The sequence below is a fragment of the Echinops telfairi genome, unplaced genomic scaffold (assembly GCF_000313985.2).
Source record: "Echinops telfairi isolate 266 unplaced genomic scaffold, ASM31398v2 ScPeMD7_7467;HRSCAF=8505_1, whole genome shotgun sequence".
In the NCBI taxonomy this organism is placed as follows: Eukaryota; Metazoa; Chordata; class Mammalia; order Afrosoricida; family Tenrecidae; genus Echinops; species Echinops telfairi.
In genome coordinates, this window is record NW_022111368.1 from 27,310,362 (window position 1) to 27,331,740 (window position 21,379).

Consider the following 21,379-nt stretch of genomic DNA (forward strand, 5'->3'; position numbering starts at 1 on the left):
GGGAGGGGGAGGGAGGGCAACAAAACAAGGAGCTGATGCCAGGGGCTTAGGTGGAGGGCAAATGTTTTGAGAATGATGAGGGCAATGAATGTACAAATGTGCTTTACACAATTGATGTATGTATGGTTTATGATAAGAGTTGTATGAGCCCCTAATTAAAATGATTAAATAAATAAAATAAAGTGAGTGGGGGACCTGGATCAAGTCAGAAGACAAAAACATATCCTATGGAATGGGAGATTTTGACACTACAAGCCGACATTCAGCTGAAGTCCAGAGCGCATGAACCGTTCTGGAAGTTACTTGCAGAGGGAAAGTATCCAAACATGAGAAAATATGCTACCTCCTTTACTGCATTACTCGGCTCTACTTATTTATGTGAGTCAGCCGTTTCCTACATAAAGATCATGAAGTCCAAGTATCATTCCACCAAGACTGAGGATCATTTGGAAGTGTGCTTGAGGCTGGCTGTCAGCAGCTACTGTTTGGATTATGCATCCCTGGCTCATTCCATTCAGTGCAAGTCATCAGAGTAAACTCAGGTTATGACCAAAAAATGTATATAGTTAATTGTGTTGTGTTGTGCAATATGGACTCATGCACTTATGCAAGATACATAAACACACGTACAAAGAATTCTCAATGTATTTATGAATGTAATAAATAAATAAATAAATAAAATGTGTTTTGCATTTTTGTAGTTTGTAGATCATTTTGACTTGATCATTTTACAAGTAGCTCACATGCTGAAAGAGTGTGAGCACCCGTGACCTACATATTGGACTCCACTGATCTACAATGTGTGTGTGCTGATGTGCTTCATCCTAGGGTACAATATGGTTTCTTAATTTTTAACCCGTAGCACTGTGCAACACAAACCTACTCTAATCAGAGTGCAGTGTTGGTGTAGAGTTTGGTGGTCTTGTTTTTTGCCCCATGTGTATGTCGTCAAGATGCTGTTTTCAAATTTACGTAGGTTCTTTCTCTCCCTGCCTTGACTGGTTATATTATTGATTCTCAGTAAGCTTTAGCTTGTTTCTCTGTTCCATTTGGAATTATGACCCTCACATTTGAATGCTGCTTTACTTATTTTAAGTCTGTAAAACAACAACTGGATTCGAAAAGGCAGGACTACATAAATGGGTATACACAGAAAGTGTGACCCCACTCCCCATTCTTCTACTCTTCCCATTTGCCCACCCTTTCCCTCGTCTCTTCACCCACCCTTTACAGAGGCGATCATTAGGAAAATACAAGTCAAAACAATAATAAGATACTTCTTCACACCCACTCAAAAAGAGAAGGGAAAAACAACAAGCCCGCATGGTCAGTCATTTCCAACTCACGGCGGGTGACCTCTGTGTGCAGAGTAGAACTGTTTCATAGGGTTCAAACTACCAGCCTTTGAGTTTGTAGTTGAGCACCAACCACTTGCATCATGAAAGACCCTTCACATCTACTAGGATGACTAGTATCAGAAGAACAGAAACCAAGTGTTGGTAAAGTGAGGAGAAATCGAACCTTTGTTCATTACAGAGACTTTGTAAGATGGTACAGCTACAGTGGAAAGCAGTTTAGCAATTCCTCAGAATATTAAGCATAAATTACCACAGTACCACCCCACCCCACCCCCGACCCCACCCGCAACTCCATTGCTAGATAGATACTCAAGACACAGGATATCAAGGAGTGATTTAGACACACAAACATACTATGGTCATGGCCCCATTATTCACAACAGCAACACGGTGTGAACAACTCAAGTGTCCTTCAACAAATGAATGGAAAGTAATGGCCACACAGTGGAAGATTGTTCAGTCATTAGAAGAATGACGTTCTAATATGCGCTACAGCACAATGAGCCTTATAAATAAACCAAATATAACAGGGAAATTTTCTGGTTCCACTTACGTGAAATATTGGGCATATGTCACCTAACTCCTTCTCAGGAAACGTCCAATTCACATGTATGTTTGGGCTGCCTTAGGGTTTTGTGTTTTGTTTTTCAAAACATCTTTGTTTTTCAAATAAGTTCTCCTTTTCCCGTAATATCTCCCCCCTCCTGGTTTTAAAGATTTAAGCCCAGACTCAGCACTGGACCACAGGTTGGGGTGCAGGCAGCTGAGGCAGAGGATGGGTTCTGGGCACCGGCTCTTGGGCTTTGCTCAGCAGCTCTCTTGTCTCTCCCAGCACCTGTACCCCTGTCTCCACTAGCCACCCCCCACCCCAGCTGCTAGCAACAGGGTCAATGAAGACAGTCAGAAGCAGGCTCCCACAGGTTTCGTATAACATCCAAATCAGAGAAGGTTAAGATACCGTGTAGCATACACCTGTATCTAGCGTGGGCAAATTCTCAGAGACAGAAAATGGGCTGTGTGGTCCGGTTGCAGGGGGTGGGGAGAGGGAAGGGACAGTTACTGCTGAATGGATACAGAGTTCTCTTTGTGGCAAAAGTTTTGGTGTCAGTGGTTGCAAAGCACTGTGAATGAAATGTCACTGAATTGTTTACTTAAAAATGTTTCAAAAGCAAATATTATGCTATATGTATTTACCACCATGAGAGAATTTTAAAACTATTTTAACTTGGGGGTTGGGGAAAGAATTCTACCTATGCCAATTTATGTCATACCCATTTTAATAGTAAACCATTTGCGGGGGGTGAGCGTAGATCAATATTGCTTTGAAAGTATGCCTTTCTATGTGAGGGATTATCTTTTATACATTTTATTCTATTCGGGGAGTATTCTAAAAAGATTGCAATAACAATTATGGGCTAGCATGTCTACTTTCTTCCCTCAGGCCTCTTCTACCTGGCTCACTTGTTACTCAAGTCTCTGCTCAAGTGTCTCCTCAGAGAGGCCTTCCCTGTTGTAACCCTGCCCCCACGGTGCCTGCCTGATGTGTCTATAGCACCCACCAATGATGGGTCTGCTCCACACGTATCCCTGACTGCTGGGCTCTTACTGAGCCCTGATGGCGGTGGGGGCGTGGCAGTGAGCCTTAGACAGAGGAGAGGGTCTGCTCCAGGGGAGACGAACAGTCAGGAAACCCTATGTGGGGTCACTTGGAGTCGAAATTGACTTGATAGTCGTGGTACTGAGTCAGTAGTGCCACAAGAGCAGGCACTTTGCTGTGTTACCGGCTGTCGCCGCAGCCACTAGCCCAGGGTGCGCGGTGAGCACATTCGTGGTCAGTGACTAGGAAGTGCACTTTTTTACCCTGAGTGGCACAACTTGTGGATAGACCCTCGAGTTCTGAGAGGGGAAAACTGTATCTTAATCCCCTTTGTATCTCTAGCATCTAATAGAATCGTGCTTTCCCTATGTTGAATCAACAATGTGTAAACATCTGATTTATTTTATGCATTTTGTCTTATTTTTCCCAGACTAGGGTTTTGCACTACAACTAATGAGCTAAATGACATCACTTGTTTCAAAGGGGCCAAAGAGTGTCCTTGTTATACGGTGTTTAAGATTCTGTGCCTCTTGCTTCATGTGGCCCCTGTGGGGTGAAGATTGTTCTTTGTGGACCCAGTGTCCCTCGTTTTTGTATTTTAGCATTAAAGGTTATTCTAATGTTTGGTATTTTCAGTTTCTGTGCGTGTTTGTGTTATGTTTTCTGTTTGACATATGTAAAGGATTATCACATACAGAAGAATATTTTTAACTGGTAGATATAAAAACCTTTGTGTACTTTAGGCTCCATTATTAGGCTATTTCAACTATTTAACTTTTATAGAATTGAGTCAAAGCTCAATTTACCTGCATATTCAGAATGTCCTTATCTGTTGCTACTATCTCCTGGCTGAAATTACTGTATCATGCTGAAGCTTGGGTTCTTGTGAATAGGGTAGAAATGGAAATAATGTAGTTTCAACAAAATGAAGTTTCCTGTAACATTATTTCTTAAAAGAAAAATGCCAAAATCTACTCTTTTGAAACTTGGGTTGGCTGACTAACTTTCTGTCTTCCTCAGCAAATAAGCACATGACTTTTAAGTATGTGAGTGTCCCTTCCTCCCAGACAAGGTTATTTATACTTTGCATCAACCTTAGGTCATGATACGTTCTAGGAAGTTTGCATATTAGAATGTATTTTAGTGACAAGATTCTAATCACAAATGGGAGTGTTAGAAACCATACTAGAATATTTAGACTAAGGCAGCATGCATGGGCTAGTGTGTTTGTCCCTCCTCTATTAAATAGATAATTCCATTCTTAGAAATCTTTAGCCAAAAATTCATTTTTGTTTCATCCTTTGCCACTATAGGTACCTTATTATAATAACTTAGTCTCCATATATTGTCTGCAAGTACCTGTAGCCATGTTAATTGATGATTAGGAAATACATAAGTCCAAAAAATCCAAGAAAACTAAAAATATAAACCAAATAAATTCCAAAATTTACTCTACCTGAGCATTTCCTGTCTTCAGATATCTTTGGATAGGGGAGAAATCTTTTGGATAGGGGGGAAATCACTTTCTTTTAATTTTTTCTCACATAACATTTATTGGTTTCCAGTACTAATTTAAAAAAAAATTAAATCCACATTCTTAGTAAACGGGAAACCTAACTTTTCATAAGGAAACTTTCTATGGAAAAAGTTAAGTGTCTGACTAGGTTTGGAGAAATACGTATTCTGAAGAGTTGCTTATTATGCTGTTTTCTTTTTATTTGCAGTATATCTCTGTACCGGGGTAATTGCAGACCTATACGATTTGAGCCACCAATGCTTGATTTCCATGAACAGTAAGTTTTTATTTGTGAACTAGATTTTCCCAGAAAAGTGTTGTGTTTATTTTGCATGCATGTATCTTCCCTTGTCTCATCTACATGATAGTGTCACATATTAAATTCAACAGGAAAATGTGCGTATATAGTTAAAAAATGGGAAAGTATCTTTGTTGAGTGTAACACAGACTGCCTTTTAATGTTTGCCCAATACCCACATGTTGCAGTCTCTGCTTTAGAAGAGTTTATCTCTAGAAGCAGCATAAAACTCTTGGGCACCATTTTTTATTTGTGCTTTGTTTCCATTTTTAGTTTAAAATTTTCTTGTTCATATATAACTTGGTGCATATGCTTTCAAAGTGAAAACTTGCTTATGTCACTAAACTTTTTTTTTTTTAATATTTTACAGACTACTTTCTTGGGCTGTATTTCCAAGAGCTAACTCAAAGGATCTTTTTTTTTTTTTTTTTTAATATTTTAAGACTACTTTCTTGGGCTGTATTTCCAAGAGCTAACTCAAAGGATCTGAGCATTTTTAAAGTGCTCGTGTACATTTTCAAATAGTTTATTCCTCTACTGTGGTTTTGTATTTGTTTTATTGCAGTTTTACTGGATTTTAATTATGCCAATATCTTTTAATCTATTCTGATTCAACAGATGGAAATTAGGATTTTCCAAAATGTTAATGTATTGAATGTTATTAGCCATTTATTTTTCTATAGCAAACAACATTAAGTTTAAATCGCTCATAATCTCAAGCGTAGACTAATCAAACATCAGTTATGCTTCAGAGGCTTGTGGCAGGGTGGGCAGAGGCCTGTTCCGCAGCTTTTCAGGGGCTGTGTTCTCATCAAAGTTAGGGATGTTGGCGGAAGAGAACACAGAGAAGTTTGCACGGCTCTTTGTGCATTTCTAGAGGGAATCAGTACTTGGGACTATTCATTATGTGAAAAGGTCTTGTGTGGTTTTGCATTTTAAATGCTAAATTATTCACATAGGAAAGACATCAATTTTGTCAGTATGCAGAAAGGTTTCGGTGTAATGTTGAGATTTCAAGGAACACAGAGTTCTTAAGCCCATCACATTTATAGCATCACTAAGTCTCTTTGCAATGCAAGCTATTTAATGAAGCCTGGCCATATAGTTTGATGTTTAGCCAAGGTTCTTCATGACTCTAGAAAAATTCTCTGTGAGTATCTTCCCTCATTCCAGAGTAGATCAAAATAGAAACTGACTAACCCCACTCTGACAGTGGGCCATGCTTATGCAGTTTATCAAGACACTGGGAGGAGTAGCCATAGATGCACAATACTGAAAGAATCCAAAATAGTCAGTGACCTACCTTTGAAAAATGTAGGATTTATGATTCAAGGGCAAGTCTTTCAAAACTTTTACCCAACCTTTTCACTTTATGATTTGTCTGGGAGGGAGTTTTTCAGATTTCATGATAAATGAATCCTTTGAGATAAAGAAATTTTCAAGCATAGGAAACTAGGTTGGGAATTCCCATTTCAAGTTATCTTTCTTGCAACTCTTTCGAGATTTCCCCACACCTAAAATAGGAAAAATCGGAGTAATGCCAAGCATGATTCTGGATTGCTGATTTTAACCTTTATTGGGCCATGGATTTCATTAAGAATAAATGAAAACTATAGATCCTTCTTCCCTTCCCATACACATAATTGCACAAACATCCTTTTACATTTAGGTCTAAGGGTTTTTACTAGTCATTCCTTCAAAATGCATATGCCAGTCTTGAACAATATAGAGGTAGAATTCCTGTTGTAAACCACCGGTTATTAAACTACCACTACAAAACTCACAGGGATTTTGTTGACTTATTATGTTAGCAATGCATGCTCACTATCGTAAATCTAGAAAATACTTACCAAGAGAAGAAGAAAGTAAGAATTTACCTGTAATTCAATCACTGGAAACATTAAATATCTTAGCTTTTAAACATCTATTTCTTTTGTATATGTCTTATATTTATTAAGCTATAAAAGCAGAGTTGTATTTTCTGAATGTATTATATTGTAATCTATTTTTAAACTGAATGTGCCTTCCATATTTTTATATTCTACTAAGTATGCTCATATAAAAATAGTCATGCCTATGTCCACAAGGTAGAACTCTAAAAATGGAATTCTGAGGAGAAAAGATAGACAAAAATGTTATCTAATGAACATTTAGGCTAGAGCAGTGGTTCTCAACCACCCTAATGCCGTGACCCTTTAATACAGTTCCTCATGCTGTGGTGACCCCCAACTATAAAATTATTTTTGTTGTTACTTCATAACTGTACTTTTGGTAGTTATGAATTGGGTGACTTGTAAAAGGGTCGTTCGACCCCCAGAGGGGCCACGACCCACAGGTTAAGAACCTCTAGCTAGAGAGTTAATCTGGTGTCATGAATAAGCAGTTGGAAATAACTGCTAGAACATATTAGTTAATCTATTTATAGAGAGGATATATAATGGGGCTGCTCTGGTGCCGCCCTTAGAGAAACTAAAATCTCATGAGCAGAGAGAAACTGCTGAAGCTCTGTGGGTAGACAGATGAACTCCAGTACAAACAAGGGTTGGGTCACACAGTAATATATATATAAAAATTAGAGTGTGCGGTCTTTTTTATAGTGCAGAAAAATGGAATGTAGTAAGCATAGGAGACTATGCCCTAAGGCGACAAATTTACAGGCCACACCAAAATAGTGGAAACAAAAGGAAGGAAGATTGTCCCGGCAATATTTAAAACTTTTCTGTGCCCTGTGTGGGGACATTGGATAGAATTTGTTTTTTCTCACAAAAGTAGAAATGGAGTTATAGAAATAGTTTGAAGGAAGACATGATTACATGTATATTTATTAGAGTTCAACTAGAAAAGTAAAACCAGTCAGAAGCGTGTGTGTGTGTGTGTGTGTGTGTGTGTGTGTGTGTGTGTGTGTCTGACGTCTGCAATGGTGAGGCTAGTAAGCAGTCTAAAAGTCTGTAGTGGCAGGGAGTCAGGAAAGGAAGATCACAAATAGACTTGAACCTTGAGCTGATGGGAAGGGAAAGTAATTATAGCTGCTGTTATGAGTCTAAGCTCACTTTAAGGAGCCCTGGTGGTATAGAGGTTATGAAGTTCGGCTGCTAACTGCAAAGTCAGCAGTTTGAGCCCACCAGCTGCCACTTAGTAGAAAGATTTAGTTTCAGAAACCCACTGAGGCAGTTCTACTTTGTCCTACGGGGTCTCTACAAGTCAGAATCCACTCAGTGGCAGTGAAGTTTTTGTGTTTGTTTGTAAACTCACTCTGCAAGAGCTTCCAGCTCAGTAAGACAGTTCTATCCTAGAATCAGCTCCCTTTTGATGAACCCAGATGAGCCCTGGCAGTGCTGTTGGGTGAGCGCTGTACTGCTGACCACCAGCCTCTCTGCGGGAGAGCTAAAAGGCTCTCTACTCCAGTAAAGCTTTAGCCTTGGAAACCCAAGATAGGTCTGCTCTGACTTGAAATCAAGTCAAGGTCCGTGGGTTGAGTTGATTCACTTAGAGTCCATTGACTGTTGTTGGGTGCCGTGGGGTCAGTACCGACTGTATGCAAATAGAACGAACCCTGCCTGCCGCGGTGCATCTTCCCAGTTGTTCCAGTGCCTGAGCCCTTGATTGCAGCCACTGGGTCTGTCGATCCCTCTCCTTGAGGACCGTCTCCTGTTTTGCTGCCCCTCCACTTTACCGAGTATAGTGTTCTTTTCCAGGGACTGGTCTTTCCTAACAACATGTCCAGTGTACATCAGACCAAGTCTTGCCCTCCTGTCTTCTAGAAAGCATTCTGGCTGTACTTCTCCCGAGACAGATCTGCTTGTCCTTTGAGCAGTCTGTGGTACTTTCAGTATTCTTCCCAGGACCACAACTGTTGACGACTTTAATTTTATCTCTTCCTGGCAGCACTTTGATTGAATAATCAAGAGAAGACATGTACTACAAGATTGGTACTACCTCCTGTCCATCATCCAGCTTCTCACAAGCCCCCTTCTCACCTGACACATCAGGAACCTGGGGGTACACTGAACTGCCCACTGAGCTGATAATCACGGCAGCAATTCAGACCCACTAGCAGCTCTGGGGGAGAAAAATGAGGCTGTCTACTCCTGTAAAGATTTGAAGTCTCAGACACCCAAAGAGCAGCTCTGCTGTGCCCTGTCCGGTTATTGTAAGTCAGAATGGACTTTGGCAGTGAGTGAAGCGGAAGCATTCTAGAAAGAATTCCAAGGTCGTTAGTTCAGTCCATCCAAATTGATACGTCACAAAGCCACCAAGTGGATGTAAATGAAGCAGGCTCTAAATGGAGAAGTGGTTAAATACTTTTCTTAGCAATTTCATAGTTAAGGTTCTTTATATGAAGCTTTGAAGTAATCAGAGAAAGCTGTACATCTCTATTGCAGAGAGTACATTCATTATGATTGGGCTCAGGAAGTTACTGATGGCTGAAAAAGAGAGAGGTCTTAGATGATATATTCTTTTTTCACTCACAGCAGCTAAAACTTGTTAGTTGATTGCGGTCATGTCCTTCATGGACTGCCTTTCCGACTCCAAAAGCGCCTGCTCTTCTGCAGTGAATGGATTTAGTGGAAAAGGAGCGGACCGTCTGGAAAGGCCTGTTGGACCCCTCCCGCAGGAGAAAGCTGTAGATGGTCTGCTTCTTGTCCTGTGTGAGCGCCCTGAGTCGGCATTCACTTCACAGCACACATTTGCTTTGCGGTTTATTTAGTGAAAAAAAAATTAGGCTAGAACAGAATGACCCTTCTTGCATCCCTGTTACTTTACTGTTTGATAATCTCCACCACTGCTCCCCTTCACCCTCCTTTGTTTGTTAACAAAAGGAAGCTCCAGAAACTTTGCTTTCTTTTAATTTTCATTTTCCACAAACTTTGGAAGCCCCTCCACTACAATTCCTTTTTTTGTTTGCTTCTTTCGTTTTCTGGTCCTTAAGGAACAGGACTCTGCTCCCAGCTCAGGAGTAAATCTTGATTAATATAAATCACTTGTGATAATTTCACTCTTTTTGGTTGTGACTATTGCAGGGATATCTGTGAACCTGCTCTGAAGGCATATATCCTAGAGAATTTCTGGGAAAGAGGGTAGCGGAGCGCTACCTTTGGACAAGAAGTCACAGAGACTTAGGTATGATACACGTTACAGGAGTTTCCCTTAAAGGTTTTGCCTTGAGACCTTGATGATGCTGAGCTCACCTGGCACTTGCTTAGGACTGTCCCATAACTTCTGGTTGAGAGCAAGCACAAGGCCCAGACCCTGCAAATACATGCCATGAATAAGAACAGGGAGTAGGAGAGAATGACATACCTGCTCACACCTGATCTACACTGTGCCCTTCCGATAACACAGAAATGGACATCTTTAACTTGGGGAAGGGAGAGTAGGTCCTCTTTTAGACATAAGTTGGTTTTTACCTGTGACTGTAAGCGGAGAACTCATAGACAGGGAGAGAGGGGGCCAGGTCACCCCAAATCTGTTCCTGTTGTTTATTGCTTGCTTTCTCTCAGTAATATGTTCTTGGGTACTGTTTAAGTCTTATATATAAATCAAAACAATGGCTCTCACTTGCTAGTGCTTTGTGTCTTGTAGATATGACCCAATCAGATTGAATAATAGAGTCGTGATGCCAGCAGTCTGACCACTGCTTGCAATTTTGAGGCCACAATGTAAGGGGGGAATGGCTTCATTTCTAGTTTTAGTTTAGAAAATATCAAAGTAGAACAAAGGATGATCCTGGCTTAGGTGCCTGTTCTACCTGTCCAATAAGAGAAGAATTTGGTAGTAGACATGTTTTCCAATGTTAACCCATTTTAAAATCAAGATTTCACCCAGAGAAAGATTAAGATGGGAAGGTCTTTCATATGAAGTCCGTTACAACCTCCTTAATCTGTTAAATCCCTATTGCCCTCAATAGTATGGAGTTTGACCCACCACTGTAAAGCAAACCTTCCCCGGTCAAGGTAAAAACTGCCTTCTCTTGCTGTGTGTTTACCCCACAGAGATGGAATTTTACCCCTACCCTCACAATTTGCTTCCACTGTTGAGCCTATTGACACTACACTTGCAACAAAACAGTATGAAAAAGTTCATGACATTTAATGGGACTTTCAGAGATTGCAGGGCAGGCTCCCAAGTAGGCCTGAAAATGGTGTGAGAAATGAAAACAGCATTTGCCCTCTTTTATTACAGTTACAGGGTATGACTGAGGTAGCCTTACATGGTTTGACTTTCTCCCTTGAGCCAGAAGAGTGAGTGTGTAGCCTTTCTTATTGGCTTGCCCAAATATGGGGCATAAAGTGAAGGGAGTTGAAAGCGTGAGAGCTGACAATTGTCTTAACAAAAGTAGTCCATCTTTAACACACACAGCATCCTCTACTCAGTTCTGTCAATGCACTTGTCATTGGTCCAATGGTATTTTTGATATCTTCTCTCATTATGTTAGTCCAGGTTGACCAGAGAAACAAATCCACAGACATTCATCTATCAAGCTTTTATATCAAGAGCTTTACCTCAAGAAGTTAGTATATATCAAGCAAACTTCCCAGCCCAGTCCAGATTAAGTTCTTAAGTCCAATACTAGGTCCTAAATCTGATACTAGTCCATAAATCCCTCTTCAGACTCTTGCAGCCATATGCAATGATGCAGAATGCAGGAAAGTAACAGGCCGGTGGGTGCAAAATTGTGTGGATCCAATGGTGGTGGGTGCATCCCAGGGTTCAAAGCAGTCAGGGTCAGCCAGTAAGAAGGTGAAGGAAGAAAAAGAGAAGGAGGCTCCCAGGGCCCTCCTTATGAGAAGACCTGATTGACAGGCTAGACTCCACCCCTACTACCACACTCCCTTACTAGACAAGGCCATCAAAAAAGACATACCATATATACTCGAGTATAAGCCAACCTGAATATCAGGTGAGGCACCTAATTTCACCACAAAAACTGCATTTTAAAAATGTGCTTGGAAAACTTGGCTTATACACGGGTATATGTGGTATATCTTTATATCTAGCATATATCTCCCATTTACCCTTATTATGTACTGTGCATTTTCGCCAAGTCCAACAAGATATTTCTGTGAAGTGCTTCTGCTCTAGACCACTCAGTGTATATTCTTAAGTGTTATTTGCTAGACTGCATTAAACATTTGCTATCCTTTTATTTCTTGATACAGCAATGTACTCATGAAATGCCTATGCTGTGTTTTCACTGACTTAATATGCCTAAAAAGACCAAACCAGTTTCACTGCCCTCGAGTTGATTCTTACAGTGAGCCTATCAGACAGACTAGAACTAGTCTTGTGGCTTTCCAAGGCTGTAACTCTCTGCAGGTAGGTGTAGGAAGCCTCGTCTTCCTCAAGCAGCTGGTAGTTTTGAGTTCCTGACTTAACCCACTACACCTCCAGGGCTCACTAATATATATGATAAATAGTAGTTTAGGATTTGAGAAGTGCCCTTGACATTTACACTTTATAATATTTCCCCCCAGAAACTATTAGTAGAGTCATCATTACTCACTAACTTGACTTACGCATTAAAGTTCTTTGTGTTGTACCATTTTTTTGCCGTACATGTTCTGTGGGCTACTTCACCTACTTGTGGTCATTTTGCCCTTTGTCAGAGGATTTCTAGAGAAGCAAAGCCAGTGACACCCGTGGATAGAAAGAGAGACGTTTATACAAGGACAATGGCCCACACTTGTAGACGAGGTCAAGGTCAGTTTGATATAAATCCTTGTGTCACATATTAAAAGCTGGAGGCTTTCCTGACTCCAGTGTCTGCCAGGGCAGGGAAGCCAGGAAATTGGAAGACAAATCAGGAGATAAGGAAGAAGACCATGGCTGGCTGGTAGATGCAGAGGCAGATTGGCAAGTCAAATGTTAAAAGGCCACTGACAGCTCTCAGGATTACCAGGCAATATGGCAGGCCATTGGCTGAAGTCCCAAAAACCAGAGGTCGACGCAGCAGATGCAGGATTCACACCAGCCAAAAGCAGGCAAGCAAGCAAGCAGTCCACGATATCTATTTGTAGCTATGAAGTAGGCCACACTCCCAAGGAGATGTCATCAGACGGTGTCCTGTAAGGGATGGAATAGAGCTGTTTACATTATGTTAGTCACCTCATTGGTGGGCTTCCTGTCAAACTACTGAGCATCCTGGCCCAGCCATGTTGACTTAAAACCATAAAATCGAACTATCACAGCAAGCATCTGCAAGAACTTGTAAGTTGAGTGGAATTTACCACGTCATGTTGTATCAGACACTGCCATTCAGGGCCACAAAGGGTGGTTTCAGGCCCGCTAGCAAGGATGCAAAATCTTACCTAGAATTTTTTGGATACTTTCTAGTCCCTCATATACTCAGTCCCTTCTGGAATTTATTTCACATTAAGTTCATCAAATTGCCTTTCTTCAAAATTAAACTTTATTCCTCATCCTTTTGGTTTAGAGCAGGTGTCCTCAAACTGCTGCCCGCGGGCCACATGCCGGGTGTTTGTGCCCCATTTTGTTTTTTTACTTCAAAATAAGGTAGGTGCAATGTGCATAGGAAATTGGTCATAGGTTTTTTTAAAACTGTAGTCCAGCCCTCCAATGGGTCTGAGGGACAGTGAACTGGCCCCCGTTTAAAAAGTTTGAGGATCCCTGGTTTAGATTATAATTTAATTTTCCACCCTTATTTCACTCCCCTTCTCCATCCCCTTCCCCAGTCTGAAGCAGTCTGAACACCCCTACACCCCTCATGTGTTTATGCCAAGATTGCTAAATGTCTTTCTGTTTCTATAGCAACTCAATTTTGCGAGAGTTTATTGGAGACTGAAAGCATTGCTTTGGGTGGAAAGTTGGCATGCAGAATTCATTGGTTGACAAAATTAAATGTAGAAATGTTTTACTTTAAATAAAAAAATATTCAATATGGCCTAAATGGCTCTAAAAATCTTAATATTGGCTAGGGCTGGACAATTACTAAAGTGGATGTCTTAGTGTTGAGTCCGGTCCCTTTCCTGGAAGGCGGGCGTTGCTCTGATGACCGGGAGATAGTCCGTGAAAATCAAGGGGCTCGCATTTCCAAAGGGGTACTTGATGCCCTTCTGCTTTTCACTGTCCAATCATTCAGTCTCCATCAGCAGCCCAGCTCAGCCTGCCATCTAAAAAACCAAAATTAGGGTAATTGGATGTGTGGGTAATTTAGTGGTATAAGTACTGCATATTGATTTGACCCAACTTCCCTTCCAAGGTTGTGTTTTACGGAGGAGTGCTGTGTCACTGCCATTGATGAGGGGTGTCGAAGGGCAGTTGCTCAGCCATTTCTTCAGCTGTTTCCTGTCGTTGCAGTATCATCTTTCCATAACCACAAAATCGCAGCTATCCTCTAGTCTTAATGCGTAGCTGCTGCTTCCTAATTATTTTAAATGTCAGACGTTTCTAAAATACAGACGGTTATGTCAGGCTGCAGCAGCACAGAGAACAGCTGTATGTTTCTTCAACTTGGCTTATCTATAAATAATTTACACTTCCTCTTTTGGCCCTACTTCTGTCTTTGGAGCAAGCAATAATGGAAGCAAACAGGACCAGCACTGGCAGGCATTTGAAAATCTTTATTTTTAAATCTTACCTGTTCGGCCAAGCAGTCACACATGCTGCTGCGGTAGACAGAATTCTGTGATGACCCTCCGAATTCCTGGCTTCTAGTGTCTGTACACACACATTCCCTCAGCGATTCCAGCAAAGACTAATCTAGTGTTGCTCTTAAAGTTTTTCAGCTGTAATTAAGGCTCTGCATCAGTTGACCTTTAAGATAGGGAGATTATCTGAGTGGACTTGACCTAATCACACCATCTCTTTAAATCTAGTAGCCAGAGACAAAAAAGGCTTGCAGAGTGAGAAGTGTTAGGCCTTCAGGAGATTGCTTGCTAATGGTTTTAAAGATGGTGGGCACCATGACCGAGACCAAGAGCAGCCTACAGGGAGCTGAAAGGCAGCAAGAACACAGGACCTGTCAGTTGCCACTGTGAACTGTCAACAATCTGAATGAATGACTTTGAAAGAGAGCTTTGAACTTCATCTGAGAACTCATCCGCTAAGAATGGCCTTGTGAGACCATGAGCAGAGAACCCAGTCGTGTACTGACTTTGGCATTGGTGTGCCACCAACATCTCTCTTGAATTTCCCATCTTATCATGGGTTCTGCTAACATCATCAAGGAAAGAATGAAGAAGTGAGGTGGGAAATGTTCATACCAGATCTCTAGCCAGGTCTGTCCAAGGAGTGGCCCCCTCTGCTTCCTGTGGTGAAGACTGCCCTGAGGTACAGGAAGTTACAGCATGCCAGACTACAGTAGCCTGCTGACACTGCTTTAAAACCGTCCCTCTGCCCTGTGCTACTCTAAACTTCTGTGAGCATTGTAAGTATATGGCTCTGTCTTCTGACCAACGTTCATTTCTACAGATTATAGCACAGGGTCTTTACACTTAGAGCTCCAGAAGAAAGGCCAAGGCCAGCCCCAGCAGCATCACAGATCAAGCTATTGGTCCACCCCATGCTTCCCCGCTCCTACAGCCTCTCGGCTGACTTCTGTACCCCTAAGTCCTCTCCTGTAGCAGACCATCTGCTTGACAGACTCACTAAGTTACATGTCCATCTTATACCCCAGCTGTATTTTACTGAGATTGGGTGCCCTGAGGTGGTGGGAGGTAAAACATTAAGAACTAAATCATAAGGAGATGAGTGGATTCATTGACTCATTGTCTGTAGTATATTTGAACTCTAAGAGCATATTTGCTAAATCCTGCATATAAGCAGTGAACTTTTCAGAACCGTAGGTAGGAGGTGTTTATTTCTGTGCACTGTTGTTTTTTATATATAAATCTTTTATATTATCTTCATATAATCCCTCCCTGCAGTGTATGGCCATCGCTTGAGGTCCTAGCCGGCTCAGTACCTATTTCCCTAATTGTGGCATATATGGTTTTATAAACCAACCTGGCATCGAAGATCTAGGGGGAATCTAGCCATCTGGGTGGCCCTTGGCCCCAAGCATCTGAAGACAAGCGCTTCCTGCTTCCTAACCTCAACTTTGCTTACAAAGCTGCCTTGGGACCTAAGCATGCTTTACTTGTTCTGTTCTACTTTATTGGGTGTCCCAGATACGTTATTGGGGTTTTTGTTTGTTTTCTTTTTAATGAACAGTACTGGCAACCCCTGTTGAACAAAGGAGCTCTTGTGGAGTAGTAATTCATCTGTTGGTCAGTGAACCTCAAGGTCAGCAGTTTGAACCCACCTACTGCCCTACAAGCACAAGATGAGACTTTATGCTCCCAGAAAGAGTTACAGTCTCGGAAACTCAGAGGGTAGTTCTCTCCTGTCCTGTAGGTTCCCTATGAGTCAGTCTAGATTCAATGGCAGTAAATTTGGTTTGGGGTTTTTGTGTTGAACAAGTGTGTGCCATTTTTTCCAACAGCACGTGCTCACTTTGTATCTGTGTCACATTTGATTATTCTTCTGTTTTTTCAAGTTTTTCCATAATGCATTTGCACACTTAATAAACTACAGTGCAGTGTACGCATAACTTGCATATGTATTGCTGTTAAAACAGCATGAGATAGCATCTGTCTTTCTCTGCCTTTGCAAGAGGGAGGGAAAATCAAAAGCAACCGCTGTAGGCTGATCCTTATGAGGCAGAGGTCACCCACATTTCTGCCCTTCAACCTTTTACTAATTCTAGCATCAACAGTCCCACACTGCTCTCTACTTCTCTGCTTGTTCAATTCATTGCAATGGCCACACAGAATGCACAGACAATACTGACAATTAGGGAGTTTGTTACGGAAGTAACATGTTACCACTTAGTATCAGGAACACATAGGATACAGTTCTTTGATCAGGGCAGATCTTAGGCATGCTTGCAGGCACACCTTCCTCTGGCCCTCTTTTAACTCTACCAATCAGTGCTGATAATCACCCAACGCTGCCAGCAAGCTTCCTGCCCAAAGGCTTAGTTCTCTTGCTGCATGGACTGGAAAACCCACCATGCCTTTCTCTGCCCATCTTCTAGTTTTGCTGCCACCAATTCTTCTCTGCCATTACTTATTACCACCTCTCACCACCTGTGGTGATACAGCTGTCTCTGGATTGACACGTTCAGCCCCGGGATCTGACTCCTCTTTTTTTTAATGGCAGCAAGATTAACCCCACCGCCCCCACTCCCACCCCCGTCTTCTCAGACTGTAGGTTGTCTCATTTTAAGCATAGTAGGGCTGGTCCTGCGGTGGGCCACAGGCTCTTCACGCTTGTATTGTCCTATACCAGTACTTTGCAGAGATTGACTGTTAAGTAATTAATTACTGTATATACTTGTGTATAAGCCTAGTTTTTTTCCAGCACATTTTTTCATGCAGTTTTTGTGGTAAAATTAGGTGTCTCCGCTGATACTTGGGTCAGCTTATACTCGAGTATATACAATAAAAGGACCATATTAAGTAATTCCAGCTCCAATATGCACTTATTTCTGCAAGGTTGGTAACCAGTATAACTAGGCAAGAAAAAAAGAAATAAAAGACACTTGGGTTGGAAAGGAAGAAGTAAAATCATCTCTATTTGTAGATGGTATGTTCTCATATGCCAAAAAATCCTACGGGGGGAAAAATGAGGAGTTGATACCGAGGGCTCAAGTAGAAAGCAAATGTTTTGAGAATGATGAGGGAAACAAATGTACAAAAGTGCTTGACACAATGGGTGTATGTATGGATTGTGATAAGACTTGTACAAGCACCCAATAAATTGATTATTATTATTATTTTTTTAAATTCTAGGCGCAACTTTCTGGGCCTTTTTCTCACCATTAACGTTTTCCATTTTCTTTAAAAAAAAAAAAAAATCCGAAGGAGTCCACTAAAAAACTATAGGATGATTAAGAATTCAGCAAGGTTGCAGAATACAAGATCAATATGAAATGTAAAAAGCAATTTATTTCTGTGTAATACTAATGATGTAACAAAAATACAATTAATAAAGCAATTTATATTAGCATAAAATATTTATAGATGTAAATTTGACAAGTATAAGCCTTGTATATTGGAAACTATAAAGCATTGTCAAAAGCAATGTAAACCTCTGACTACAAAGTTGATGATCTGAAAAGTAAACTCCCACCCAGTTTACAAAACACTTGAAAAGCAAAGACTATAGAACTGAAGGGAAAGATGCCCCGTGCTCGTGGGTCAGAGAGACACAGCCTGCGCAGAGAGTAGTCCCCAGCTGACGGACAGGTTCCCAGACGACCTTCGCAGAACCTGGCAAGCTGACCTTAAAACTATGGAAATGGGAGAAATTCAGAACAGCTAAAATAATCTTTTGAAAGTTAGAGAGCCAACACTTCATGATCTCAAAACTCTCTACAAATGTGTAGTAGTCAATGCAGTGTGATACTGTCTCAATAACATGTGCCTTGTATGTTTGATAGCCTCTGATCTTTTTACATGTGGCTATAAAAATTATCATAGCATTTCATAAAGATACCTCCCAGGGGCATGTTATTTGCATAAAAATATGGTAGATAAATAGTTAGAATTTAGATTCTAGAAAGACTTGGATATCCATATACGAAAGAAAGATATTGAATCCCTACCCCAGACAACACCAAAAAAATTTAATTCAGGATATATCAGACACTTTAAGTAATTTATTATCGCAAGCCTAGCATAATCAGACACATCAGTTATACTTTTACGGAGCCATGCAGGTTTGTTAGCATAATAAGCCAGAAGTGTTGCTCTAGCTTTTCAGACCGTGTTCTTAAAAAATCATGGACTCGGGGGATGAGAATACAGAGAGAAGTTTGGGTGGCTTTTTATGTCCTTCTAGATAAGAATCATTATTTAGGAATATTCATTATTTAATTAAAATGAAGCTAAACTATAAAACCCTGGAAGAAAAAAGGTCATTACCATAGACTTTGCAGTTTCTTTTTATGCAACTCTAGAAATACAAATAATAAAATATAGCAACTGGGCCACCAGAAAGATGAAATGTTTGAGAAAGTGAAGACACACCACAGAATGGGAGAAAATATTTGAAAATCATATAGGAGGAAAAACGAATGAAACGATAATGGAATTTTCCACAAACTTTTTAAAGTCTCATACACAATAAGGGACATATGTCCATAATACACATGAACTTTTACAGTCCTTTAGCTTTTACTGGGTATATCTGAATATGGAATTTCCTTATCTTTTGCTGAAACTCTATCAACTGTTTTATTCTATAAGTATTTTTTAAAACATTTTATTGGGGGGCTCGTACCACTATTAGCACAATCCATACATCCATCCATTGTGTCAAGCACATTTGTACATTTGTTGTCATTATCATTTTCAAGAAGTATTTTACCTTTTTAAAAATTCTAGTTTACTTCTATTGTTTTTATCCATAATCTTCAAATATTCTTCCTTTCCATTTTGCATATTGTGTCTTCTACAAAGGTTTGTTATATTTTGTATAGCATTTTTTTAAAGCATATCATCTCTTCTTGACTAATTCTGAATTAAAAGTGCCATTCAGGGTCCCACAACTCACTAGATTCTTATGTGCAGATTCTGTTTTCCACCTATCCCGTTACCCTCTACATTGTATTTTATATTGAATATGTTCTTTGTTTTCTGTATGACTTCTTCATATTGTTACATCTTAATATACTTTATTTTGCTTATTTTAAATTCTTGGCCTAACTTTTCTAGCTTCATACCACTGAGTGACTATGAGAGAGAGAGAGTGTGTGTGTTAGTTGGGGGGGGGGGGTTTCCCATGAACATTCTTGCCATGTCCCTGACCCTGTGCTAGATAACATGGGGAATGCACAATAAGTCTACAATGTGACAGGAACCCTCGTGGCACACTGGACTTAAGCGTTGGACTGCTAACCAAGTTTAAACCCTCCAGCCCCTCCTGGGAGAAATGAGGCAGATCTACTTTGTGGAGTTGCAGCAGGTTTTGCCATAAATGTAATGTAACTTTTCTCCTCAAGCTGACGATCTTGTTGGGGAAATAATAAGACTGATGCCAATTAGAGAGCATTGAAAGGAAAATGTGATTTATATGGTAAACTTCCTGGTGCTGTTGGTGTTAAGAAGCCTGTGCAGGTGGAGGGAGGGTGGGCTGACAAGGGAAGCCGATTACTAGGATCTACATATAACCTCCTCCCTGGGGAACGGACAACAGAAAAGTGGGTGAAGGGGAGACGTTGGACAGTGTAAGATATGACAAAATAATAATTTATAAATTATCCAGGGTTCATGAGGAGCTGATGCCAGGGGCTTAAGTGGAGAGCAAATGTTGTGAGAATGATGAGGGCAATGAATGTACAAATGTGTTTTCCACAATTGATGTATGTATGGATTGTGATAAGAGTTGTATGAGCCCCTAATAAAATGATTTATTTTTACAAAAGAAGACGAAGCCTGCACAGATACAACTAACTACAGAAGTACTGAGTGGACTACACATAATGAAATTTTATTGTGAAGGCAAATGATAGGGTAGATGCCAAGGGGACGTTAAAATGGGCCTGGGAATACAGACCGTTGAGTGTGTATACTGCTCCTCTGGGAAGAGACAGTTAGTACCGTGGATGAGAGCACAGACCAGAGCCAGCGGCCTACGTTCAATGACAACATGGAAGAAATCTAAAGGGCTAACCATTTTGTTTCAGGTCTGTGACTGTCAAAGAGTGTGACATCTAGGTGACTTAAAAAAAAATGTTGACTAGCTAAATACTTTGTCGTGTGTAATTTTTAAATGGAAATCATTTAATAGATACCTTTTATGTTGTTTGGAAAAATGTCTTAATCTAATTTTGATTTGTTTTTAGTGTTTCAGCTTCTCTCTCCACAACTAGGCATTATCTGTAAAGTATTTGTGACGATATTCTCTTTGCTTTCACAGACCAGTTGGAATGCCAAAAATGGAAAAAGTTTACTTACACAATCCTAGCTCTGAAGAAACTATTACTTTAATATCCATTTCTGCTACAACGTCACATTTTCATGCATCATTTTTTCAAAGCAGGGTAAGTTCCCTGCCGTAGGGGATTTCTCGTGGGTGGAAATGCCTGCAAGTCTGTTGTCTGCAGCAATGACGGCCGGATCGAGAGGCTGGGCAGTGTGGCGTTCTGGTGGGCGTAGAGTTGTGTTGAGTTGGGGGGACTCAGCGGTACCTAGTAGAACACTTTTATTGATAATGGTATTTGCTGCAGTCAGATTGGTTTGAATGTTTATATCTGTTCTTGACTTTTAGTTTTTCCTATTATCTAAGAACTATTAGTTCTACCTTTAAATATATTGATTTTCTCAACCTTAAACCACTTTCAAGAATCACATGCACAACTGAGACCTAAGCACTTTGAAAAAAATGTAACATTCTTATGTTCCGTTTATTTTCTCTTCCTTCCTAAGAATGAGTAACTCCTCAGCATTCTATCATTTTATAATGCTGTGTCACAAATTTCCACAACGGAGTGGCTTACATCAACCCGCATTCATTAGCACACGGTTCTCCAAGTCACAGTTCCAGCACTGCTTGTCAAGAGTCTCTGCTCAGTGTCACAAAGGTTAGGTTAAGATGTTGCCCAG

General features: G+C 40.6%; 1 protein-coding gene across 1 annotated transcript in view; it reads left to right on the forward strand.

Annotated features, from left to right (window-relative positions):
* TMEM131 (transmembrane protein 131) overlaps positions 1–21,379 on the forward strand; it is a 130,958-nt gene that overhangs the window by 29,929 nt on the left and 79,650 nt on the right. Inside the window, exons 4-5 of the mRNA XM_045283831.1 lie at positions 4,680–4,748; positions 20,694–20,817. Coding sequence (XP_045139766.1) covers positions 4,680–4,748; positions 20,694–20,817 — 193 coding nt within the window. The remainder of the gene's footprint in view (positions 1–4,679; positions 4,749–20,693; positions 20,818–21,379) is intronic.